This window comes from Mus pahari, chromosome 5 (assembly GCF_900095145.1).
Source record: "Mus pahari chromosome 5, PAHARI_EIJ_v1.1, whole genome shotgun sequence".
In the NCBI taxonomy this organism is placed as follows: domain Eukaryota; kingdom Metazoa; phylum Chordata; class Mammalia; order Rodentia; family Muridae; genus Mus; species Mus pahari.
This window is the reverse complement of record NC_034594.1, coordinates 117,564,791-117,588,636: the sequence shown is the minus strand read 5'-3', so window position 1 is coordinate 117,588,636 and position 23,846 is coordinate 117,564,791. Positions and strand designations below refer to the sequence as shown.

General features: G+C 36.8%; 1 protein-coding gene and 1 non-coding gene across 2 annotated transcripts in view; both read right to left on the bottom strand.

The window, feature by feature from the left end:
• Uchl5 (ubiquitin C-terminal hydrolase L5) overlaps window positions 1-23,605 on the bottom strand; it is a 29,804-nt gene extending 6,199 nt beyond the window's left edge. The window contains 9 exon segments of the mRNA XM_021197831.2: window positions 921-1,034; window positions 2,123-2,225; window positions 3,628-3,691; window positions 5,787-5,917; window positions 6,067-6,128; window positions 6,209-6,334; window positions 15,210-15,315; window positions 17,288-17,351; window positions 23,411-23,605. Coding sequence (XP_021053490.1) covers window positions 921-1,034; window positions 2,123-2,225; window positions 3,628-3,691; window positions 5,787-5,917; window positions 6,067-6,128; window positions 6,209-6,334; window positions 15,210-15,315; window positions 17,288-17,351; window positions 23,411-23,486 — 846 coding nt within the window. The 5' untranslated portion in view covers window positions 23,487-23,605.
• Window positions 21,841-21,975, bottom strand: LOC115064198. The gene has a single exon (XR_003844028.1). It is a non-coding gene; the product is annotated as a small nucleolar RNA U109 (small nucleolar RNA).
• Window positions 23,606-23,846: the final 241 nt, after the last annotated feature.

Here is a 23,846-nt window from a genome sequence, read left to right as displayed (position 1 = left end):
ATTTATGCTTTAAGTAGAAAACCTTTTTAAGACTAAGAAGTATTGAAATATAAAAAAAGAAAATATCCAAGGGGGAAAAAAAAAAGACTAAGAAATATTAGATGAATTCATCTAGCACTAGAAACAAAAATGTAGTTCTTAACCTGAAAAAGCCTTACATCAAGCAGCCAGGCAAGCACCTAGCATTTTAAACCATTTTCAGCTGGTTTGTAGTAGCATGCATCAGTACTCCAGCAGGAGGTTTACCACTGGTCCAAGGCTATTGTCCTTTATACACAGTTCACTACAGGCCAGGCACAGCCACAGCCAGGGTTACATTTGAGACTGTCTCAGAAACAAACAAAAAACAAAATCATAATTAATTAATTTTTCTACTACAGAAGCTCAGAACTTTGCAAAAATGGCTGCAAGTCTTGATCAAGGCACTACACAAGAAGAGTCATCACACTACACAGCACAGAAGTTGTCAAAGCCTACAGACAGAAGGTCTTGGTTGTCCCCAGTAGTCACAGGTAGGACACCTTGGACATCAGGAAGAATAGTAGGTACAGAGTGAACTGAGACATCTAACAGGATAAAAGTCTGTTCATAATAGCATTTAAAAAGTGAAGCTCTGACCAGGCGTTGTGGCACACGCCTTTAATCCCAGAACTCGGGAGGCAGAGGCAGGCGGATTTCTGAGTTAGAGGCCAGCCTGGTCTACAAAGTGAGTTCCAGGACAGCCAGGGCTACACAGAGAAACCCTATCTCAAAAAAAAAAAAAAAACAAAAAAAAAACAAGTGAAACTCTGTCAAGTGCCTGATAATCAGTACATTATTCTGAAAACTCACCAATGGCAGGAAGGAAAGCAATCAACCAGCCAACATACTTTCATTGAAAAATTTACCAAAACATTATAGCCTATTTTTAAAAAACATACCTTATATCTCTTTAACTTTTGTACCTCTTCTTCAATAAGCATCTGGTTTCTGGCAACTTCTGACNGAATAGCACTTAACACAGTACTACCCTGATCTGTATCCATGGGTTCCTCCTTAGGGGGAAAAAAGAAACAGTACCCTAATGACTGTGGCTTAAGTCCTGCCAACATTCAAATGATTCATATAATTATTTTCAGATTTCAACTTTATGTTGGCAAGAATATTAGCCCAATAAGAAAACAAATTAATGGATAAAAGCCTTAAATAACTTCCATATTTCTGTTCTAGAATACTTGACTTTCACCTACTACCAATATTGTAACATATATTACTACAATCTATTAAATTACAAAATAAATTTGCTTAAACTATCTTTAAGATATGATCAAGGGACTTTTTAAAAAAATCTTTCTCTACCATTAGCTCTCTTTTCCAACCATATTTATAGCAGTAAAAAGGTAATCATTAAGATTGGTAAAAATTATATGTACATTTGCATATATGAAATTAACTCCTACAAAAATACACTCTTGATTAATTGTAAGAGAAAATAGCTAAAATAATTCATTATTAACATTTAGCACCTATCATGTTACTCTTTAAGTGATATGCAAATTTAATTCTCATGAGAATACTTTATGGTGAACACTATAATATTCATGCTTCATTAAGAAACTGAGAAAAATATCAATTGTAAAGTAACATAAATTCAGAATATTGCCCCTTAATTCAATCTATTATGAATAAGAAAATCAAAGTAATTTTTCCTCTGAGAGCATACAGTACCTATGCAAAAATTTTATACTCAAAGCCCAAAGGGAATGCAAAGAAGTGAGGCTCAACTGGCAAGAGTGCTTCCTGTTCAAGCATGATGACTAGAATTCAGATACTGTAGAAAAAGTCAGGAATGGCCATACACATGCCTATAACACTGGTGTAGTAGAATCAAAGACAGGAAAATCGTTGGGACTTGCTGGCCACTAGCCTGGTTCCAAGCTTAGTTACAGACCATCCCTCAAAAAATAAATAATTAAATAAATTAATTAATTAATATAAGCTACTCTTGACAGTTCCTCCCATCCCATATATACAACCAAATAAATAAATAAATAAATAAAATAAAATAAAAGCTGCTCTTGACAGTTCCTCCCATCCTATCCCATATACACAACCAAGGGTGTGTGCGTGTGTGTCCACAAACCTCTGCAAGTTGTCTTTGTAACTCTGCTATCTTCTGTTCATATATCATTTTTCTGTCAGATACAATGGCCATTAAATTAAATCGAATTTCTCCTTCACTATACCTATAAAAAGGTTTTAAATGTAATAAAAAAAATATAAAATCATTAGTATTAAGATAATTCAAAAAATACTAAAAATAAAAAGATAATTCATTGTGATTACTACATAATGGAATAAGTAAAATTATTAGGCTAATAATAAAAACTGACATTTTAATAAGGTTTTTGTATATGAAAGAGTATAATGTAGCAAAAGATTATCTAAATTTCATCAACTGCAAGTACTTTAAATGTTCCATACTACTATCAATTTTATTTAAGACATTAGAAATAACATGTTTTCATCACTCCTCCTTATAAGAAATAGGACAATTATTACTTCAATTCTCAGAGAAAAGAATTAAACCAAGACTTTACATTTGCTAGAGTCCACTGATGATACTAAACATTTTTCCTAAGTCATGATGTACTGTTGGTAAATGAATTTTAAACTTTTTTATAACTCACACATAAATATAAAATATTAATTTTAATGTATAATTATGGCAAGAAGTAAAATTACTACCCTGATACCAAAAAAAACCCTCATAACATTATGAACTGCCCTAATTTTGAAATTACCTATAATATATAAGGAGACTTAATCTAGATAATAACATACTATAAAACATAAGCCTATATTTTTATTAGTTCAAGACTACAAGATACTTCAGAAGTGTCTTATAATTCTAGTTATCAGAAAGAACATGGTCAAATAACGCTTTAAATTATGTGAAAATGTTTAAAATTTTCTAGGCCTTTTTTAAATTGAAGGGAGGTTTATGTTCCTAATCCTATCAAGTATAACTGAAATTTGTAGAAAAAATATATTAAAAGGAAAAAGAAAAAGTGGGGGAGGAAATTCACAGTAGGTCTGAAAAATCCTAAGGTGAGATGGAATTTTGCTGGGTCTATCTAGCTGTGACATTATAGTGTACCTTTTTAAGATTACAAGGTAAACAGTAGATACATATAACCCATCACTTCCTATAACTGAACATGTTTATATAATTATTTCAAAATAACTTCATCTTGAAAATCCTCAAGCAACAGTCCAAAACTACCTGTACAAATATTTAACAATAGTCAGCAGCTCATTTAGGGCTGATATTATAGTTCAGAGGTAGATCATTTGCCTAGCATACCTGAGGCCCTAAGTTCAACCCCTGCACTGCCAAAAAATAAAATGAAATAAAAGAGAAATCCCCACTTAATGGATATCAACGCATTTGTCATATCATTAAATAAAATTCCTAAAATACATTTGCTCAATACATTAATTCAATCAAGACTAGGTCAGATGTTTAACATAGAACATTAAAAAATTGAAACATTTTTTTAATTAGAAAAGAAAACAAAGAAACAAACAAACAAAAAAAACCTTAGAAACCAGATTTATATATGAATGATATTAGTGAAACATTACTTTTGAATCCTTTTCTCTATTACTGGCCTCACTGCAGTCATCCAGTCATCTTGATTGCACGCACCTAGAAGGAAATGTTAAACAATTAAAACAACACGAGAAAAGGCAGTATTAACTAATATTCAAAGTTTTAATTAACAATACTAAAGTAAATTGAGGACTTACACAAATGTTTTAAAGGGTTCAGGATATAGCCTACTCTATCTGAAGACAAGCAATACTGATGCAGCCTTGGCAAAGCTCAAATTTAAGATGTGAGCCAAAATGTCTTGTGTATTCTTTTTATCATAATTATGTTAAGCTTCAATTCTTATTTTTTGATAAAAAATATATTAGCATTTGTATTGTCGTACTATAGTTTAACATGTCATGCTATCATGCAACAAACATGTTGGTAGTCACTAAAATATTTGAGAAAGCAAGGAATCAATTAGAAAATTAACTCAAATGTACAACCATGAGATAAAGATAAATACACTCAGTAATAGAGTGCTTGCCTAACACACTGTAGCCGGGTATGTTCATTCTCTCAGTCTCTCTCACTCCTTCACTTACTAGGTCACCCTTTCTTTAAGCAAATTTTTTAGGTTATCATGTTTAATAGATGACAAAAGTAAAAACTAGGGAAAAAAAAAAAAGAAACCAATACACATGTCAGTGATAAAATAAGGATTCAATCCTTACTGTGTGACTCTTCAAAAATGTAAGATTAAAAAATTGATAAGGAATAATAAAGTGAAAAAAGATCAAAATACATGTTAGGAAAAATTAAAACAAAATTGAAAACCATTTATAATACAAGATCATTTAGCCAAAATGCTTTAATCCTCTTTTTCCCAGAAATCACATAACAGCTACTCAATAAATGTAGCTATTCTGTATTGTTCACTACTTTGTTTATATTTAATAATTACAATTACTGGTCAACAGAAGACATGAGTTCAAATTAGAGCCGGGCGTGGTGGTGCACGCCTTTAATCCCAGAACTCAGGAGGTAGAGGTAGGCAGATTTCTGAGTTCGAGGCCAGCCTGGTCTACAAAGTGAGTTCCAGGACAGCCAGGGCTACACAGAGAAACCCTGTCTCGGAAAAAAGAGTTTAAATTAATTATCAAACTAAGGAAAACTAGCTTCTTAAACATTATTTTAACAAGGAATAAATATTTTTAGATACAAACCTCCTCTATATGAATTATTAGTTATAAATGTGGAAAATGATCATAAATTATTAAATTATAAACAAATCTACTTATTTGTTGTAGTGATAGGGAACGAGCCTGGGTCACACCGAGATGCATGTCTAGGCTTAATTTTATGTATAAAAGTATAAAATTTAATCAAAAGCATATATTAGATTCAAATAAAGCAAAGGTTTGCTGTACTGCAATCTAATACGACAAAAGAAATTTAATGAAGTCACAAAAAAGAATTACAATTCTTTTGTGAAGAGCCTGGAGTGTAGTTCAGTGATAGAGTCCTTGCCTACCACATATTTATAACTGTATGTGCATATGGTGTGTCTGCCTGAAATGTGCATGCTCTGTCTTTCTCCATCTTCCTCTCTCTGTCTCAGATGTGTGCATGTTCTGTCTGTCTGTCTCTGTCTCTGTCTCTCTGTCTCTGACACAAATTGTTAAGCAATTTTTTAGGTTATCATAAGTGCTTTTCCACACTACCCTACCATGTGCCTCCTACCCACTCTGGCTGATTCTCTTCATTTCCCCACTTCTGCATTCTCACCACAGGTACTCCAGGACCAACTCCCTTAAGACCTTTTCCTCCCCTCCCAAGTTTTCCGTTGTAAAGCTGAGCTTGATGAATTCTCCTGCTGTAATCCCAGCAGGAGAGAGATTGAGTCAGGAGGATCACAAATTCAAGGCCAGGTTATTTAGACAGAAAGTCATTATCGCAAAATAAGTAAATTTACTTATTGTAATTAAAAATAAATTATGTGAGCTGTGTGTTAAAAACTCATAGACCCCAAATGAATAGTATAAGTCCTTGCTATATAATCACATCACTTAATTTCATCAAGCCATCAAGACCATATTATACTACCTCAAAGTAGCTTTCATTCTCAAAATTTAAGCAGACCATAAAGGAGAATATAAAATCTTTTTTTCCTTAACCAAAGTAAATACCAGAACAGAAAACAAATTACCTAAATCAATTGGACCTTCTCTTAATCCNTCCAGTTCATACAGNCTTCCATTGACTGGAACATAACTGACAAAGTGAANAGCATCTTCTTCTTTGGCTGGTGTCTTTGTATCAAATTCAAACATCTGCTGTCTACAGTAAAGAAAAAAGTAAGAGCCAAAAAAAAAAAAAAAAAAAAAGCAAGTACAACAAAAACAAGAGATAGAAAATGGTAAGACAGACAGTCAGGGACAGATAGACGATAGGCAGATGGACAGAGAGACACACATACAGTTCTTTACCTGGCAAAACTGTTGTGCACTTGTCGAATCACATCTGAGTTACTCAATGCCAGTCCCTTCATCTAAAACAATTTTGAAAAGTAGCCTATTATAACAAGAACAATCACAAATAGGTCATTTTAAGATTAAGAAGGCTACTCACAGCTGCATCAAAACTTTGGGAAAATTCTTTAAATTCTGATAATGTCTCTCCTAAATGCACATCTTGATGGGTACAGTTCAGTAGTACACTTACGATAGCCTGAGTGGCACAAGCATTATTAATTACCTATAAAATATAAAGAGGAAGAGTATTATGAGTCTGTTTTAGTTTGTTTTTTTTTTTTTTTTAAAGTTGATCATACACCCTCCAAACAGGTGTAGTCTTCAAATTCTATTTCATATAGCACTGGCATAAAACTTTTAGTTTCCATTCTGGTCTACTTTCAGGAACTTGAAAAAATTCTTGTGTGGAAGACTCTAGACAGTCAAAGAAATTTAGTAACCATTAAGACTGCAAACAAGGGCTGAAGAGACAGCTCAGTGGTTAAGAGCACCAACTGTTCTTCCAAAGGTCCTGAGTTCAAACCCCAGCAACCACATGGTGGCTCACAACCATCCATTATGAGATCTGACAACCACTCCTGGTGCATCTGAAGACAGCTACAGTGTACTTAGATATAACAATAAATAAATCTTAAAAAAAAAAAAAAAAAGACTGCAAACAAGTCCAGTTAAGGCAGTATGACCAATCAGCCTAACCTAAAACAGATAACTAGAACAAAATAATTTGTCCTCCCTCCTAACCTCCTTCTTCCTAAACTTACTCTTATCCATTTCAGCCATGTTTCAGTGTGCAGCTCAAGCTTTAACTCCTCTAGATGGCTTTTAGATAGAAATTCTGCAACAGCTCATTCCCACTCACTTCAATCTCTAGTACAAGTATATACTGTCCATAGATTTTTAGTCAGAGCCATAGTGTTGCCATCATACAGTATGTTCAACAGATTACATGGACCTTATATATACACAAGCAAAAAAAAAAAAAAGTGCCTCTTTCTGTACTGGACAGTTTTCTGGGTACTTTACACATATCAATTATTTTAATCTTCTCAACAAAGGTATATTCTTAGTTTACTTTTCATTTACTGAAGCTGAAACACAAAGAATTAAGTAGCTTCCCAAGGACACACAGCTAACCAATAGACAGTCAGATTCTACAATTTGTGTAGCAGACATCACACCAAGCTGATTCCGTATATTGTATGTGGGCTTCTCCAATAAGATCATAAACTATTTTATAAAATCTTATCTTCCACACAGTTCACAACACCTAAAATGTTAAGATTATAAAACTGAAAAACAGAAAAGGGAGCTAGAGAAATGGCTCAACCACTTCGAGTACTTGCTGCTCTTCCAGAGGGCCTGGATTTGGATCAAAGAGCCCACATCAGATAAATCACAACTATAGATAATTCCAGCTCCAGGGGATCAAATGCCCCTGGCTTCTGGACTCACGTTTACAAATATACATACTTATATATAATTACGAATAAAATTTAAAAAAGGAAGGAAAAGCTCTGTGAGTTCAAGGCAGGCCTGGTTTACACAGCAAGTTCAAGGCCAGCCAGGGCCCCCCAATAAGATTCTGTCTAAAAAACAAACAAAAACAAAAATCCAAAACCCAAAACCCCACACCCAGCCCAAATCATAAGTGAGGTAAACTGTGGCTTCAACAAAGAAAATAATACTGTTCAAAGAAATGGGGAGATGTTCATTATGTGTGTATACACACACACACACACACACACACACACACACACACACACACACACACCCATGAGGACTAGGATCAAAATAACAAGAATCCATGTAAAAACTACACATGCCTGTTAATACTGTATCAGAGGCATAGATGGGGAGCAGATACCAGAAGTTCACTGGCTAAAAAGATGAGTTTCAGATTCAAAGACCTTGTCTGTAGGCAGTAAGGCAGAGAGCAATACAAAAAGATGACTGATATTCTGCTTTGGTCTCTATGTATATATGTGGGGATACATGCCTACAGACTTACATACATGTAATATACACACATACAGAGAGAGGATTCCTTAAGCTTTAGTGTTCAACATCATGTGACCCTATCTCAAAAATACAGAATTAAACTTAGTACTGAGAAGAGTGTTGCTCATGGAGAAACTTGTGAGAAACCACACAGACACATGAACGACAGAAAACCAAACTAATATAGAAGAAATAATTTTAACTGACATATATCTTTTCCAAATACAAAATTTTTATATAGCTTTGAAAATTTGGACAGACAATAAAGCAAATAGAATGAATTTCTAGAAAGACATATAAAGAGTTTATATAAAGGAACAAATCACAATGATAATATATTTAAGAACTAAAGAGCACTTGTGGTTGTATTAATATGGTTGCAGCCATAGGGGTTATTTACTAATTTATAAATCAATGATCTTAAAGATTTTCCTAACATATTTTTCATAGAGAAACTAAATAATAAAAACTGAGAAAGATTCGGTTGAAATTAAAGAAAGGATTGGAGAGGACAGAAAATAAAAACAAGATTGACCAGGTTATTATCCTAACTCTAACAAGAGTTGAATACTAAAGGGAGACTATTAAGCCCACTTTTATGTAAATATGCAAATAAGAAATCTAGAACTCAACTAGTCAAATAAAAGAAAACCATGACAGAGCCAATCATAAATTTGTTATAAATCAAGAATAATTGTAACTCCATTCCATGTACCTTCAGCAAATTAAGAAAAACATAGGCATCATCAATGTCTTCCTCCTCCATTTTCACAAGTCTATCTATCCATTACACACTAAAGGTGCTAACTCTAGTAGAATCTACATCCACCACTACTTTTAGTCTTGCTTACTCTCACACAAGTATCTATGCTTATAGTCTATGCCATGTTTAAAATGCATTCTTACAGTATAGCCAAGGTAATTTTCTAAATGAAAATCTAATCATCATCCATCTTGAAAAGCATTTTGATAACATACTATTACTCAGAGAATACAGAGAAGAATCTTAATCACATAAATTGCTGCACACATGAACCCAGTTGCTCTGACTAAATGATTAAGACCTGAGGCAGAGCAAGCCATCCAGCATCCCAGCATGGATGGGGAGGTGTTCATGAAGTCCTACACATATCTGAGGAGCTACTGCAACTATGGCTGTTGAGGAGAGGAGTTGGTTTTCTTTAGAAATGTGTTCCTTTACAGAATACCCATGCTCTGCCAGATGGTCCTGTACCCTTGCACATATAGGTGCACATGTGGGTGAGTAAACTCAGTGGGCTTAAAAGCAGAGTACATGATGCTGGCACAAAAAAGTGGTTGTAGAATGAGACAAATGGAGGAAGTGAATTGAAGGGAATCGGGTGCACATTGTATGCTTGTATAAAACTCTCAAGCAGTGAGTCTCCAAAATAACACAGTTAAGATTTTTAGAAGTATGTTTAAAATGATCATAGTTCCTAGGAATATTGATTTATTTTCCCTGACACTCAAAGAATAACAATACAGGAATTCAAAAATCCTGAGAAGCTTTTTTCACCACTATATAATTCTAAAATGTATCACTGTTGCTGAACTAACTAAAGGAAAGAAAGTCTCAATCAGTTAAAATGCCCTGTGTGATCTGTGCCTTTCCTCCAGTTATAATCTGACAGTTGTTCTCCAGTATCTACTTATTTTCTTTTTATATAAGAGTTGAATGCCCAAATTTTGGCCTGATCTGTGGCCACCTGGAATAAAGACAATCTTCCTAGTTTCCTTTGCTAACTCAAGTTACGAAGTTTTTAGGATTTTTGTTTGTTTTAAAGTAAGCATATGACACTGACAACTTAGATAAATGTCCATAAAAGCAACATAATGCTTCGGAGTGTCTGACATCTACAACTATGATAGAATAATTGAAGCTCTGGCAACAATTTTGGACCATGAAGAAACCTCTCAAATAGGAGACAGACAGAAAGGAACAAAACTGTTGCCTATAACCTAGACACTTTGTAGAAATTACAAAAAAAGAGAAAGAAAAAAGAGAAAAGAAGGAACTTACTGTAAGATCACTATTTCTCTAAACCTGTAGCTAACTTAACCTGGTTCTAATATGCTGCTCACTCAACTTCAAATTCTATGACCATCTCCCCACTCTTCTCCATAGTTGGCTTCTATCTTGTAGTATCTTCTAACTCGTCACAATTCCTTTTACCATGAAGCTGCTGTTAATCTAGAATAACCCTCAGCCTTTTCCTTTAGTTAATACCTACTTAACCTACAGTTTCAGCTAAACTATGTGCAACTTACTCAGAGGACTCTGATCAGACCCCGTCAACAAGGTCAGATCCTTTATTTACTTGTTTAGCAAATTACTTTACCCTCAAACATTTGACTCCTTGGTCCATCTCTACCTAGGGGATCTTGAAAAGTGATGCCTGGGAAAGATGTCTTTCTAGGGATTTTGTGCCATACTCGTATTCTAATAATATGCCTTAGAGTGGGCTCTTTGGGTCAGCTTTATCAGGTGCCTCCTGTGGGGCAAAGAACTATGGTAATCTACATGAATAACCAATCAGATCTATGAAAACCATCACCACTACAAATCAGTTGGAATTTCCCTGTAAGACAATACCATACATACTGTCAAAAAGCATTGTGTGAAAAGTTAATAGCATCTGTGATCCCACTGGCAAAAGACAACTGGAAGTTCCACCCATGGAACTTTTCTGGATTTTGCTTCATACAACCCTTTCCTTAATTGATTTTGATCTATATACCAGCTCTAGTAAACCAAAGCTGGTGAGTGTAACACCTTTTGGTGAAGTCCGTGTGTCTTTCTACTACTCAGTCGCCTCTCTCCTGAAAGGCAGAGGGGATGGAGTCAGACAAACAGAAAGGAAGTTAATAGACCATGTCTTCGTAGCCAGTAGCATGGCGTGTTTTGTATAAAAGCATTACTGTAATCAGCCTTTAAAGTATAATCACATCTAGCTCAACTGTATTAATTAGATTCTGAAAATACTCCTAAAGTCTAGACATTCTTCCCTGAATGCTAAGTCCTTGAAACAAAAAACCAAGGATGATGTATTTATGTAATAATTCTCTTAACAGGCTCACATGAAATATAAGATTAGCAAATTAGTAAATTTTAAAGTGAAATTGACCTGAAATACAGAATAAAAAATTATGGAGAAATAATTAATTTGATATCTTAAGAGTAGTATAATAATAGTACAATACAAATAAACTATTAAATTACAGTAAGATAGAAACATAACCCCAGGGGGCTGGGGGGGGGGCGGGCTGGACAGATGGCTCAGTGGTTAAGAGCATTAGCTGCTCTTCCTGGGGATCTGGGTTTGATTCCCAGAACTCACATGATAATTAACAACTAACTGGAACCACTCCAGTTCCAGGGGATCCACTGCCCTCTTCTGGCTTCTGCAGGCAATGCATGCATGTATTGCAAAGACATGTAAAACACATCATTTTTTCTAATCTCAAAAATCATTTGAAAAAGAAAGAGAAAATGTAATGAATAACTAAGAAAATAATCAAAGGATACCAGAAATTATAAAGTTTTACTATAGTATCATCTCCTTTATATCAAACACTCTTTTAAACCTTACCAATAGCAAGGTCTCTGGCACATGTCTGTAATCCCAACAGTTGGGAAACTGAGACAGAACAGCAAGTTCCAGACCAGTCTATACTTCATAGAGGCTCCCTTCCTCCCCCAAAACTCACACCAACAATAAAGCCTACTGCTGTAACAACAAAAACATAATTAACGTTTGACTAAACCACACATCTTAATCTTAATGACTGGATGGTAGTGGGCTCAACTTCTTTAATCATGATAGCCTTAGATACAAGCAGTTCAATCTCTACATGCTACATGCCATGTACTATATTTAAAAGCAAAATTCCCAACTCTCAGATTTACAAGCTAATGTGGAAAAAACAACAAATACAGACATAGAAAAGCACACACATACAGAAATGTAAAGAAAAACACAACAATTTTAATAGTGGCCATTTCTGAAGCAAGAACTATGTCTGAACTCTTTCAATTTCAATATCATATATTTTAAAAGTTTACAATTTGTGTAACATATACATAGTCTACTTATTGACTAGATGAGTCGAACTGTTAAAAGTGGCAAGTCCTGTGTGGATACTTCATTCTTCCTTAGAATAGGGAACAAAATACCCATGGAAGGAGTTACAGAGACAAAGTTTGGAGCTAAGATGAAAGGATGGACTATCCAGAGACTACCCCACCCGGGGATCCATCCCATAATCAGCCACCAAACGCAAACACTATTGCATATGCCAGCAAGATTTTGCTGAAGGGACCCTGATATAGCGGCCTCTTGTGAGGCTATGCCAGTGCCTTACAAACACAGAAGTGGATGCTCACAGTCAGCTATTAGATGGAATACAGGGCCCCCAGTGGAGGAGCCAGAGAAAGTACCCAAGGAGCTGAAGGGGGCTGCAACCCTATAGGTGGAACAACAATATGAACTAATCAGCAACCCCAGAGCTCATGTCTCTAGCTGCATATGTAGCAGAAGATGGCCTAGTCGGCCATCATTGGGAAGATGATGTACTTCTGTACTTTTAGAAAGAAGTGATATTTTACCTCAATAATAAAAGCATATTTTCATATAGAACAAGGAAATTTTAACTTCTCTTAAAACTATTCAATTCAGAAAAGTAAAAGGAAAACAGAAAAATTGAAAAATAAGCAAACAAATAAGAGAAGAGAAGAACAGGTTACCAAAGAGAAGAGCCATGCCTGACCTAACAGGGAGGGCTGAGAACCACTTAACAATACTGTATGATTTGGGGATATCAGAAACTACCAATTTTTAAATTGAATAGTATTTTTTGCTTGGATTTTAAACTCTTATCAAACTAATTAATTTAACTAATTTAATTCTCTTATTTCATTTTTTCCAAACAATGGGCCAGATATATGAACAAAATCTACTAAGGATTTACCTTAACAAGGCAGGTCTTAAGGTATGGCCATGAATCTCTACAGAGAGCAAAGAGCCTCAATTATGCTCAATTATCTCTACCATAATTCTAACTAAGACAGTTTTTACTGTTCCCACCTTTCTATTTGCTGATGGCATAAAAGTAATGATGTTGAAAAAAAAAGTAGCATTAAGTAGTTTAACTTACACAGTTAAAAATTTTAAATGCGGTAGCTTCCCAGAAAAATATCATTTACAAGGCAGCAAAAATTATTTTTATTAAATTTTGATCTTGGGGATCTTAGAGCATAATCTTTACTATTTTATGGAATGAGATATTTAGTCCAAATACCTTCTGCAGAGTACAATACCAAGAAATGCAAGCTGTTTTGAGAAACTGCTGCGCGCCCCCGCAGAGGTGGGGCAAAGACGACACTTACGCCAAGGCAGGGTTTGAACAGCTTTCACAGCTTCCCGCTGCAGCTTCCTTTATTCTCTCTACAGCTCACCCCAGCTCTCTACAGCAGTTCAGCTTCTGCTCTCTGCGTCTCAGCTTCTCCTTCTGCTTCTCAGCTTCACCTCAGCTCCTCCCCTCTCTGCTTCTCCTCAGCTTCTACTTCTTTATTCTGGGATCGCCCAATTTATCCCCATTCCACCCTCTGCACTCGTCTCTCACCGCTCATCATCCAATCAGCATTCAGCACGTTCTATAGGCGAGCCATGCACGCAGACAGGGTGGGTGTTGATAGGCCAGTGACTCAATATCATGCTGTATGACGCGATACGTCAGGCGGGCAGCGTGTAATCACTCAGGTGCGCATAATCAGGTTTTTGGTAATCAAGCAGAGAATCACGAGGCTTGGCAATGAACCAGGGTGCCATCTTGGCTCACAAGGCCACAGCCACGGCCACACCCGCTTCCCACAAGAAACAATACTTGTGTGATACTTTGAGGTGTCAGGTAAGTTAATGTCTTCTTTTTCTGGAATATTATTTTTACGTTAAAGAATAAATGACTCACCAATATGATTTCAATCAAGAGTATCTGACAAATATTTTCCATAAAATTAGTAATATCACCCTATGCCACTAAGAAAATTTGACAGATGTTTATCATTGATTTGAACTTAATAAAAATTGCAAGTTTATAAAATTCTTGAGCAAACCCTAAGTTTATAAATTTTATGACACAATTTCTCTAATAAAACAGAGAATGATTTTAGCACATGTGACTTGCTACAATCCTCAGTTCAATCAAATCCATCAGTATTTGAATGATGTATTAACAGTGAGTTTTCCAAAACTAAAGTTGTTACCCAATCATGTAGAATCAAAACAAAGGATAAAATAATCCAAAGAAATTTAACAGCGCACATGGCACATTTCATAATGCAACTAACATTTTTGTTTTGTGTCATGTTTGTTTTCAAGATTCCATACATTGTTAAAGAATATTACAATTACCTAAAAATAATCTTCTTTACTCCTCTCCTAATTACAAACATACTGAAGTACAGATTTTCTTAACTTATTTCAACCAAAAGCAAGCCAAAACAAAGACAGACTAAATGGAGAAACAGAAGAGACAATCTTTGTAGGTGCCATTAACCAGGTAATATACATATTTGAGAAGATTTAAAACAATGGAATTTTTTTTAGTACTCTTTAATTTTGGTTTGATAAATACAGTTTTGATTTAAAATGTTATTTGAGGTTTAGAACATTACTTTGGTTTTTTGTTTTTGGTTTTTGGTTTTTTTCCAGACAGGGATTCTCTGTGTAGCACTGGCTGTCCTGGAACTCACTCTATAGACCAGGTTGGTCTCGAACTCAGAAATTCGCCTGCCTCTGCCTCCAGAGTGCTGGGATTAAAGGCGTGCACCACCACGCCCAGCTTAGAAACCCTGAGTTTTCTTACAAGCTACTTATATTAACATGTAATTTTAATTTTACATCAACTTGTTAATTTTCAATCAACTGATCACTTTGAAATGTCTCAGTTTTATTTTCTATACATTATATGCTAGAAGATAATCATATAAACAAAACTTGTTTCTGGCAATAAATTTTAATGTGTAAAGGAACTGACCCCACAACAAAAGAAAGTACTAAACTAGAATCTATAGACCATACCTGCTTGGCAAAAAATATTGTTTCAAGTCTGGAGTCCTGAACCACAGAGCCAGCAGGTTCTTCTCCTGGCTGCCACTTGAAAAGAAAAATTAACCCATGAACTGGCCTACAAAATAAAAAACTAAATTAGCAACACCAAACCAGATTCTTATCATCAATATATTAAGTCATAGATATTTAACAAAGAAAATGCAAATTAACTAAATTAAGTGAATATGGAAATTTAACTAAGACAGGCATTTATACTCATTACAATGTTGGCTTAAAAGCTAGGAACACTAAAACCTAAATCAGTCAGAACAGAATTATATAAAGTTTATTCTCAAATCCGTAGACAATTCAACAATTCATTTATCTTTTATCAACTCACTTAAAAACTAAAAAAATGGGGCTGGTGAGATGGCTCAGTGGGTAAGAGCACCCGACTGCTCTTCCGAAGATCGGGAGTTCAAATCCCAGCAACCACATGGTGGCTCATAACCATCCGTAACAAGATCTGACTCCCTCTTCTGGAGTGTCTGAAGATAGCTACAGTGTACTTACATATAATAAATAAATAAATCTTTAAAAAAAAATTAAAAAAATGACTGAGTATGGTAGCACAGGTCTACAAACCCAGCACTTGGAAGGTAGGGTCAACCTGGGCTCTGGATTTTGAGGCCAGCCTGGGCTACATGTCGCCAGGAAATTTGTTTTTTTGGTTTTTCAAGACAGGGTCTCAACTTGTCTTGGCCATCCTAGAACTCACTCTGTAGAGCAGGCTGGCCTCAAACTCAGAGATCTGCCTACCTCTGCTTCCTGAGTGCTAGGATTAAAACATGTACCACCATACCCAGCTAGTGGCCCTGTGTTAAAACAAAGGAAACCAAAAATAAAGTATATAGCAAAACTGGAAGCTATTTGCTTACATCAAATCCCAGTATATAGGGTGCTTATATAAAAGCAGCAGACTGCATACACATTATTAACTCTAGGAAATCACTTTTGCATCATTATTGAATCTATGTATAATCCTCAACCTACAGTATGAATGGCTACTGCCATCTTATGCATAATGAAGTTACTCATTCTTAATGGAATTATAAGAAACATTAAGTCATTATTTAAAATTTCTTGTTTTGACAGCTTTCTTCAGCCAGAATTAGTCTCTTATTTTGTCTGCAATCACTGCCCTTTCTATGGGGAAGATGAAAGTAGAAGAAACTCACCTTTTTCTCACTACTAAAAACAGTACAGTAACTCTAAATACCCATTTCGCCTTTAATTACTTAACAGCCTTTTTGTGACATAATCTCATTCTGTAGCCCATGTAAGACTCACTTTATAGCTAAGTTGGCCTCAAACTTATGACAGTCCTTTTGCCTCAGCCTTCTAAACTCTCAGAGTACAAATAATCAGGCATCAGGCCTGGCTGCCATTTTTCCCTTGAAACCTTTTTCTTGTCCCCATTATAAAGCTATGAACATTTTCAAAATGAAAGTTCATTTGGTCCTCCATCTGCAGTTAGTCAATGTGGTTTTGTCTGCATGTGGAGACAGAATCTCTCTCCATACTCCAGATTGGCCTGGCCAAGAACTAGCTACACACTCAACACTTTCCAGGAGTTACCACTCTTCCTGCCATAATCTTACCTCGCACTTCAGCTCTGGGAGGCGATTCTTATCAGAAAGCTGGTCAAAGATTCTTCCTAGCATCAACATTTGGAATTTGAACTTTTAACCTTCTCAGGAAACAATACCATAGCATATGATCTATCATGCTTTTCTGGCCTATTATTATTTTAATGATAAAATACATTTTAGGTTTTAATGCTATTGAACTGTAAGTGAATTTTGTGAATTTATAATCATGAAAATATAGATAGTTTTCATTTCTTGCATATAACGTACCCATGAATCTCAGATTCTTGGTTATAAACTCAGGATAATACTTATTCTACAGAATTGAAAACAATAACAACAAAACCAAAACCTAAATGCACTCAGCCCTATGGTAATTCAAGTAAAATGAAAAGACAAATTGGAGTATCTTTAAAAAGTGTGCTGAAAGTAGATAAATACAATTAAAACTTCACTTACTTTAGCTTTTCAAAACTCTCAGGCTCTTAGCTCCGTATTTCTTCTACTTGGGCCCCTCGGCAACCTGAAACAAGAAATCATTTTCTTTAGAAATCAAAAAACATATTTTCTCCTTTACCAGGAGATAAAATACTAACTAAAAGAAAGGCACACGCCAGGTCAACAAGACAAGACAAATTAGAATAGTGAAAGTGCTAATGCCCCAGCCAAGCCCATTGCTGCCTTTATTGTTTCCCAGAGCCTTAGTGTGAGATCATAGTATTAAGATTCAAGAGTTTATTTACATCAAAAAGAACCTTGTAATGTCCTATCTCAATCCTTGGCTCCTTGTTTCTTACTCTGTCCTTAACTCTTTTTAAATCACTTTTCTCTTCTATGAAAGAATAGCACTTAATAATGACTTTCAATCTTTAGCTTTGATACATTCCAAGTATATTCTCTACTAACCTCTTTCCCTAACCCAAGCACATTCTTCTAGACCATTGTTTTCCAACCATGCTTATTATGATTATTTTGTTCTCCTGGGAATATGCAGCAATATCTATAGCCTTTTTCTTTTCTTTTCTTTTTTCTAGTCAATAGCATGAAGGTGACTTACCACTGGCATCTAGTAGAAAAAAATAATGACAAACATCCTACATTACACAGGACAAATTATCTTACTAGATAATACATCTATAGTTCCAGGTACTAGGAAAGCTAAGACAGGTGGAAGATTTGAATACAGTATTTGAGGGCCTCCAGGATTATCTAAAACAATAGTGTTAGCCCCAGCCAAGAAACTTCGTTCTAGAAGTACCATAGTACTCACAAAGTAAGCATTCAGCTTCTTAAACTGCTAAATTTGAATCATGGCTCAACCATTACTACATATGACCATTTTGCCTCTATACTGTCCTTGTACAGTTATGAAGGCAAAAATGAGAGAATAAATAAGGCATATAGTACCTAACACTAAAAGCCACAAATGGCAGCTAGCATTATTACAAGACATAAAAATATCTAACAGTATCTCTTGTGTGTAAACAGCTTTGGATAGTGTTTCTCTAAAACCTACACAATATGACATCAACACAAGAATATTCGGGATATTAACTTGTCTGAATTCTCTATAGCTACTACTAATTAAAGTCTACATTTGCTTGCAGTTGTCTGGAACCCTAACTCCTGGTGCTCAGGTGAGTAATCAAGAAGCCTTCAGATCCCCTTTCCTTTTAATGGTTCTCTGTTAAAGTTAGCATACCTAGATTCAATCTGGAGCACAAAAGAACTAAGTTCAAGTTCACATCATCCCATGTCTCTTTCTTCACTCTCTCAAACACTTAATTTATTTTTTGTTTTGAAGCTCAACTTTGAGAAAGGAGACAACAAATCTGAACTTTGCTTTCCACGTGTACATATAAATCAAAGTCAATATTTATTTTGTTTAAAGGAGAGAGAGAGGTTGAGAGATTGAGAGTTTCCCTGTTATTATATAGAGAGTGGTAAGAGAGAAAATACCAAACACAAAGAACTTAATGAAGACTCTCCTATCATTAAATAAAAAGTTGAGGAGTGTCAGGTAGTAAAGTGTCTGTGCATAAGCAGAAGGGCCTAAACTTGGATCCCCAGCTCCCACATAAACAGGCTTCCATAGCCCTAACACTTGGGAGGCAGGGGCGGCAGGCAAGCAGGGTTTTGGGGTTTTTGTTTTGTTTTGTTTTCTAGAGCTTATTGGCCAACTGGCGTACGTAACAAGTGAGACTCAAGCTCAATGAGAGACCCTATCTCTAAAACCAAAGTGGAGAATAACTGAAGAACATACATTATCTCCCTCTAGTCAGTACAAAGATGAATACATACATATATACATACTACACACACACACACACACACGCAAGCTGAGGGAAGAGTTTTGAAAGTTAATGAACTACTAGCATTCATCAAGTACTTTTTGTAGGCCATGTATAGCAGCAGGCCCTGGAGAGACAAACATTAATAAACGATTGTAACACTTAGAAGCCCTATGATCCAATACAGTAAAATCAGAGATGCAGGATGCATAAATTATTTATGAAAGATACATAGGATATATTCTACAAGTTCAGGGTTCGACTGATCACTCATTAGTTTATGAGAACATTTTCATGAGTAACTGAACTAAATCCTACACCATATGATCATATAATGTCATCAAAACCAGAACGCTCTAAGGAGGTTCTAAAATTTAAATAACAGAATTCTTTAAATATTTATGCACTAACATACTATGCTGATACTACTGATCTTTCTTATAGAATTATATAAAACTCCAAACTAATTTCAAAAGTATTTTCATTTTCTTTTCTGCCCCCTTAGTTTCACTAATCAACTGAAGCTGACCTTGAACTTCTGACTTCTGCATCAGCCTCCCATGCCTGATCAAAAATAGTAATAGTTTTGTATGGTCTGAAGAATGATTTACAATAGTCATACCTTTGGTTTTGAATGAGTGATTTTATTAAATATATAGCAAGTCAAAGTAAATGAACAATCAGTAAATTACAGGTAGACAGCAAAGCATCGTTAATTAGGCCTCAACTTGTCCAGTCAGTTTCTGCTGGGTTCTGTGCATGTTGTGATTTGTTCCTGTACCTGGAAGGTTCTGCTCTGCCCGAAACTCTATGAGGAACTCCAGCCAGCAATTTCAAAGGGACTTCCCCAATGGATTTCTGCTAGATGTTTTAAGAACCTGATAGATGTTTAAGTGCCTGGTTTGGGTTTTAAGATTTAATTATTTATCTGTATAAATATTTTGTCTGCATGTATGTATGTGCACAACATGAATACCTGGTGCTTATAGAGGTCAAAATAGAACACTGATCTCTGGGGACTAGAGTTAGAGACAGTAGTGAGCTACCATGTGGGGTGCTAGGAATAAAATCCATATCCTGTGGAAGAGTAATCAGTGCTCTTAACAGTTCAGTCAATGCAACTCTCCAGCCTATGGTGATGCTCTTTTTAAGTGTTTATTTTTTAATATTTAAATTGTGTGTGTGCATATATGTAAGTTCAGGTGTCCTTGGGACCCAAAGGATTTCATGGAGCTAGAGTTAAGAGGCAGTTAGAAGCATATATGCTCTTATCCACTGAGCCATCTCCCCAGTCACAATTTGATGTTTTGTCTACTTCATCTTTTGCTCTGTATTCTTTTACTTTAGCTTGCTGTATACTTAATAAACTCACTTATTCCAAACCAAGAGTATAGCTATATCAGGATGATTCTCCTAACCATATAGGATAATAATTTTCTTAAAAATACACCTGGAACCCCCCTTCCCTATGAAATATACTTTGGTGTTCTCCTAAAATATTGCTAGTGCTGTTTTAAATGACTGCTAGATTCTCTATCTTCCAACAGATGGCATCTCAACAAGTTTTCCATCACCAAGTTTACCAAAAGCAGTAGGGAGGACTCCAGCTTCTGCACCCCTAACAAAGAAGACTCCAGAAGTTTTCCTCAACCCTATTCTCAGCTATCCCATGGTATACATAAAGATCATGGTATACATACATGACACGTGGCTGGTGATGTGAGTAAACAGCCAACCTCTCAAAGGATCTGCACAGTTTGAACTGACTGAGAGCTCTCAATTAGAGACTAATACCCAAATGAATCAGTGCTGCTTTGGGGAATACAATTATAAACAATACGTATGTCCTTCCCAAGACTACATTTCTTGTGTGAAAGCCAAGTTTTATCTTATCTCTTTCCTCAGAACAAAGTAAAATACATCTTAGATGTAATAAGAGACTTAATTTCAAGGACCCAAGTAATTCCCATCCGTATTTAAGCATGAGTCAGTAGTTACAGATGAAATACTCCAGACTTCTCTCCTGTCAAAGACATCTGTATCTTGCTACACCTGTGTCAACACAGTGAAGGCTACGTTACACAGTGAGTTCATTTCAAAAACACTGCAATAGGATTCATAATACAAACAGATGTTTCACTTTCAGACAAATAAACTTCCAAACCTTATTGTAAATATAAGAACTAGACAAGAAAAAAATGAAAATAATTAGAATAAAGCATTTTTTCCTTTGAAGCAGCTAATGTTATAAATTACCTTCATTCAACGTGCAAAATTCTTCTACACTATGAGCCAACAATTCATTAATTCTTTCTTTTTATTGTGTATGTGAGTGAGAGAATACTAAGGTGCATGTGCCACAACTGAGTGGGTGGCTTTTAGAAGGGGTTAGCTCCTTCTTCCATGGGTCCAGAAGAAATAACTTGGGTCATCAGGCTTGCTATACCACCAGCCCTAGACTGCATTAGTTTCAAAATAAACTTGGGCCACTACCTCTGAACATCAACTTTTCAAATGACAGTTAAAAGATTTTGAAAGTAAAAATTATCACTTAACCCGTAAACATTTCAAATTCTGTAATGTCCAAACTGATGTAATTTTCTTTTCTATCAAGTCTATTCTCCAAATTATACTTTATTTATCCACTCAAGCCAGAAGCTGAAGTCATGTTTGGCTCTTCTTTCCTACAGTCAGTCAACTCCTGCTAATTTTCTTTTCTCTTTCTGTAGGAGAAATATACTACTTCCCAACCTCTACTATAAGGTTGGCAGCCCTGAGAACTCCTCTTTTAGTGTAGCATGTTCTGGATGCATTCCTGCTCCAAAGAGAATGAGGAGAAGGTATTTCCACATGCAACCTGAGATTGAAATACTACCTAACTGCTGACTCTACTTTCTCTGTACCCCAGGACTTAATGTCAAGCCAATCACCCACAAACTTACCATTTTCAAAAAGATTCATCTCATTCTATCTTAACTCTAAACACTGTAAGCACAATCAATGTTAATCACAAACTAATTTTAATTATGTTTGCTCTCCATCTTTTTCAGAGTAAGTCCCCAGTGACTACCGGGCAATCCAATTCATACAATAAGGTATCTGATTTGGCATGGCTTTACCTTTTTACCTAAGATCTATACACTGCCTGCCTATTCATTACACCACATTTTAGTTACTTTGCTGGCCACTCCATAAGCTACCTTCAGGACACCACACTACAGATTATGCTTCCGTTTGCCCAGCTCCTCTGTGATCTACACAGTTAAAACACTTTCTGCATATTCTTAAACGAAAAACAACATATTATTATAGTTTGACTCTCAGTTCTTCAGACCAGCATTCCGATTATTCACATTAAAATTTCCAAGTCCGTAACTGTATGCCCGAAGTACAGTTGAACATATGTTACGTAATACTCGAAATTTTCAGTCATGTACAGTATACAAAATCTACATTAACGTTTGCTATATTTTGGGAACACATTTTAACAAAACAGTTAAAAAACAATATCTTAGGAAAAATAAAAGTGAATGGAGAAGAGAGAAAAAAAAACCTCCCCCAAAACGTTGGAAACACGAGGAAGGATAAACTGTCCTATTGGTTGACTAGTACGGAAGGAAATAAAGTCAGAAATTCAGAGCTAAACATGTGGCCTCTGCGCAAGAGCACTACACCTCAAGAAAACTCAAACTTCACAGGCAGTCAAAACAAGGAGGGAGTAAAAGAACTGCGGGGAAGTAGCGTGCAGACCCGCGTAGACGGTTATCTGTGGAGGTCCGGAAGAGGTGCCCACATACGAAAGGTCAAAGTTCTGCTTTGGGGAAACTAGAATCTCGAGTTTCTGGGCGGCTGGAGCCTCAGACACCACCCGGGGACAACACACGCCCTAGACCGGCTGCTCCGCAGGACCGACGGCCTGAGCGATGCACCTGACCGCACTGGAGACAGGGAGGCTCCGCAGGGAAGGGACAGTGCAAAGGACAAGAGAAGCGCGGAGGAGATGATGAGGGAGGGAGACAGGGAAGGAGGACGCTCGAGGCAATTCAAGTGTCCGAGTCCCAAGTCCGGAGAACACAGCAGTGCCCTGGCAGAGGGGCTCCTTCCCCTCGTGGTGTGTGGCTCCCAAGATCACGCCGAGGACGCGGCCGAAGCCCTACTTTGCACACACGCCGACTCCAGTCCCTGAAGTCACTTCTCCGACGCCGGGCGTCGGTGGCGGCAGGTGACCGCCTGGCCCAACGCGGGCCTCCTCCCGGAACCCCCGGCCCAGGACGGTCCCCCTGGTGCTCACCGAATCCTTTAATGAGCTCGGTGAAGACCCCGGGGTCGCTTTCCATGAGACACCACTCCCCGGCATTGCTCGACATGGTCCCCGACCACACACACACACACACACCGCCCCGCTTCCACCTCAGCGCTCTCCGGAGCCCGCGGCGCAAGCTGCCACCGGCCGCAGACCTCGGCCAAACCCGCCGCCGAGCGTCAACCCCACGTCACCCCGCCTACTTCCCGACAGCCTCCGGGCGCCGTCACCTGCCGCGCGCCGGAGCACAGAAGGACGCTCTAGCCACCCGGGAGACGTCGAAACGCCTCTCCGGCCTCTCAGGATCCGTAGCGCCCTCCGCCGGGCCGGAGAAGGGGCGGGGCCTCGGAGGTGCCAGAGGGAGGCACATCCGGGACCCTTGGCACCCCGGAGCTGGGGCGGAGCGATGGGAGAGGCGGGGCTC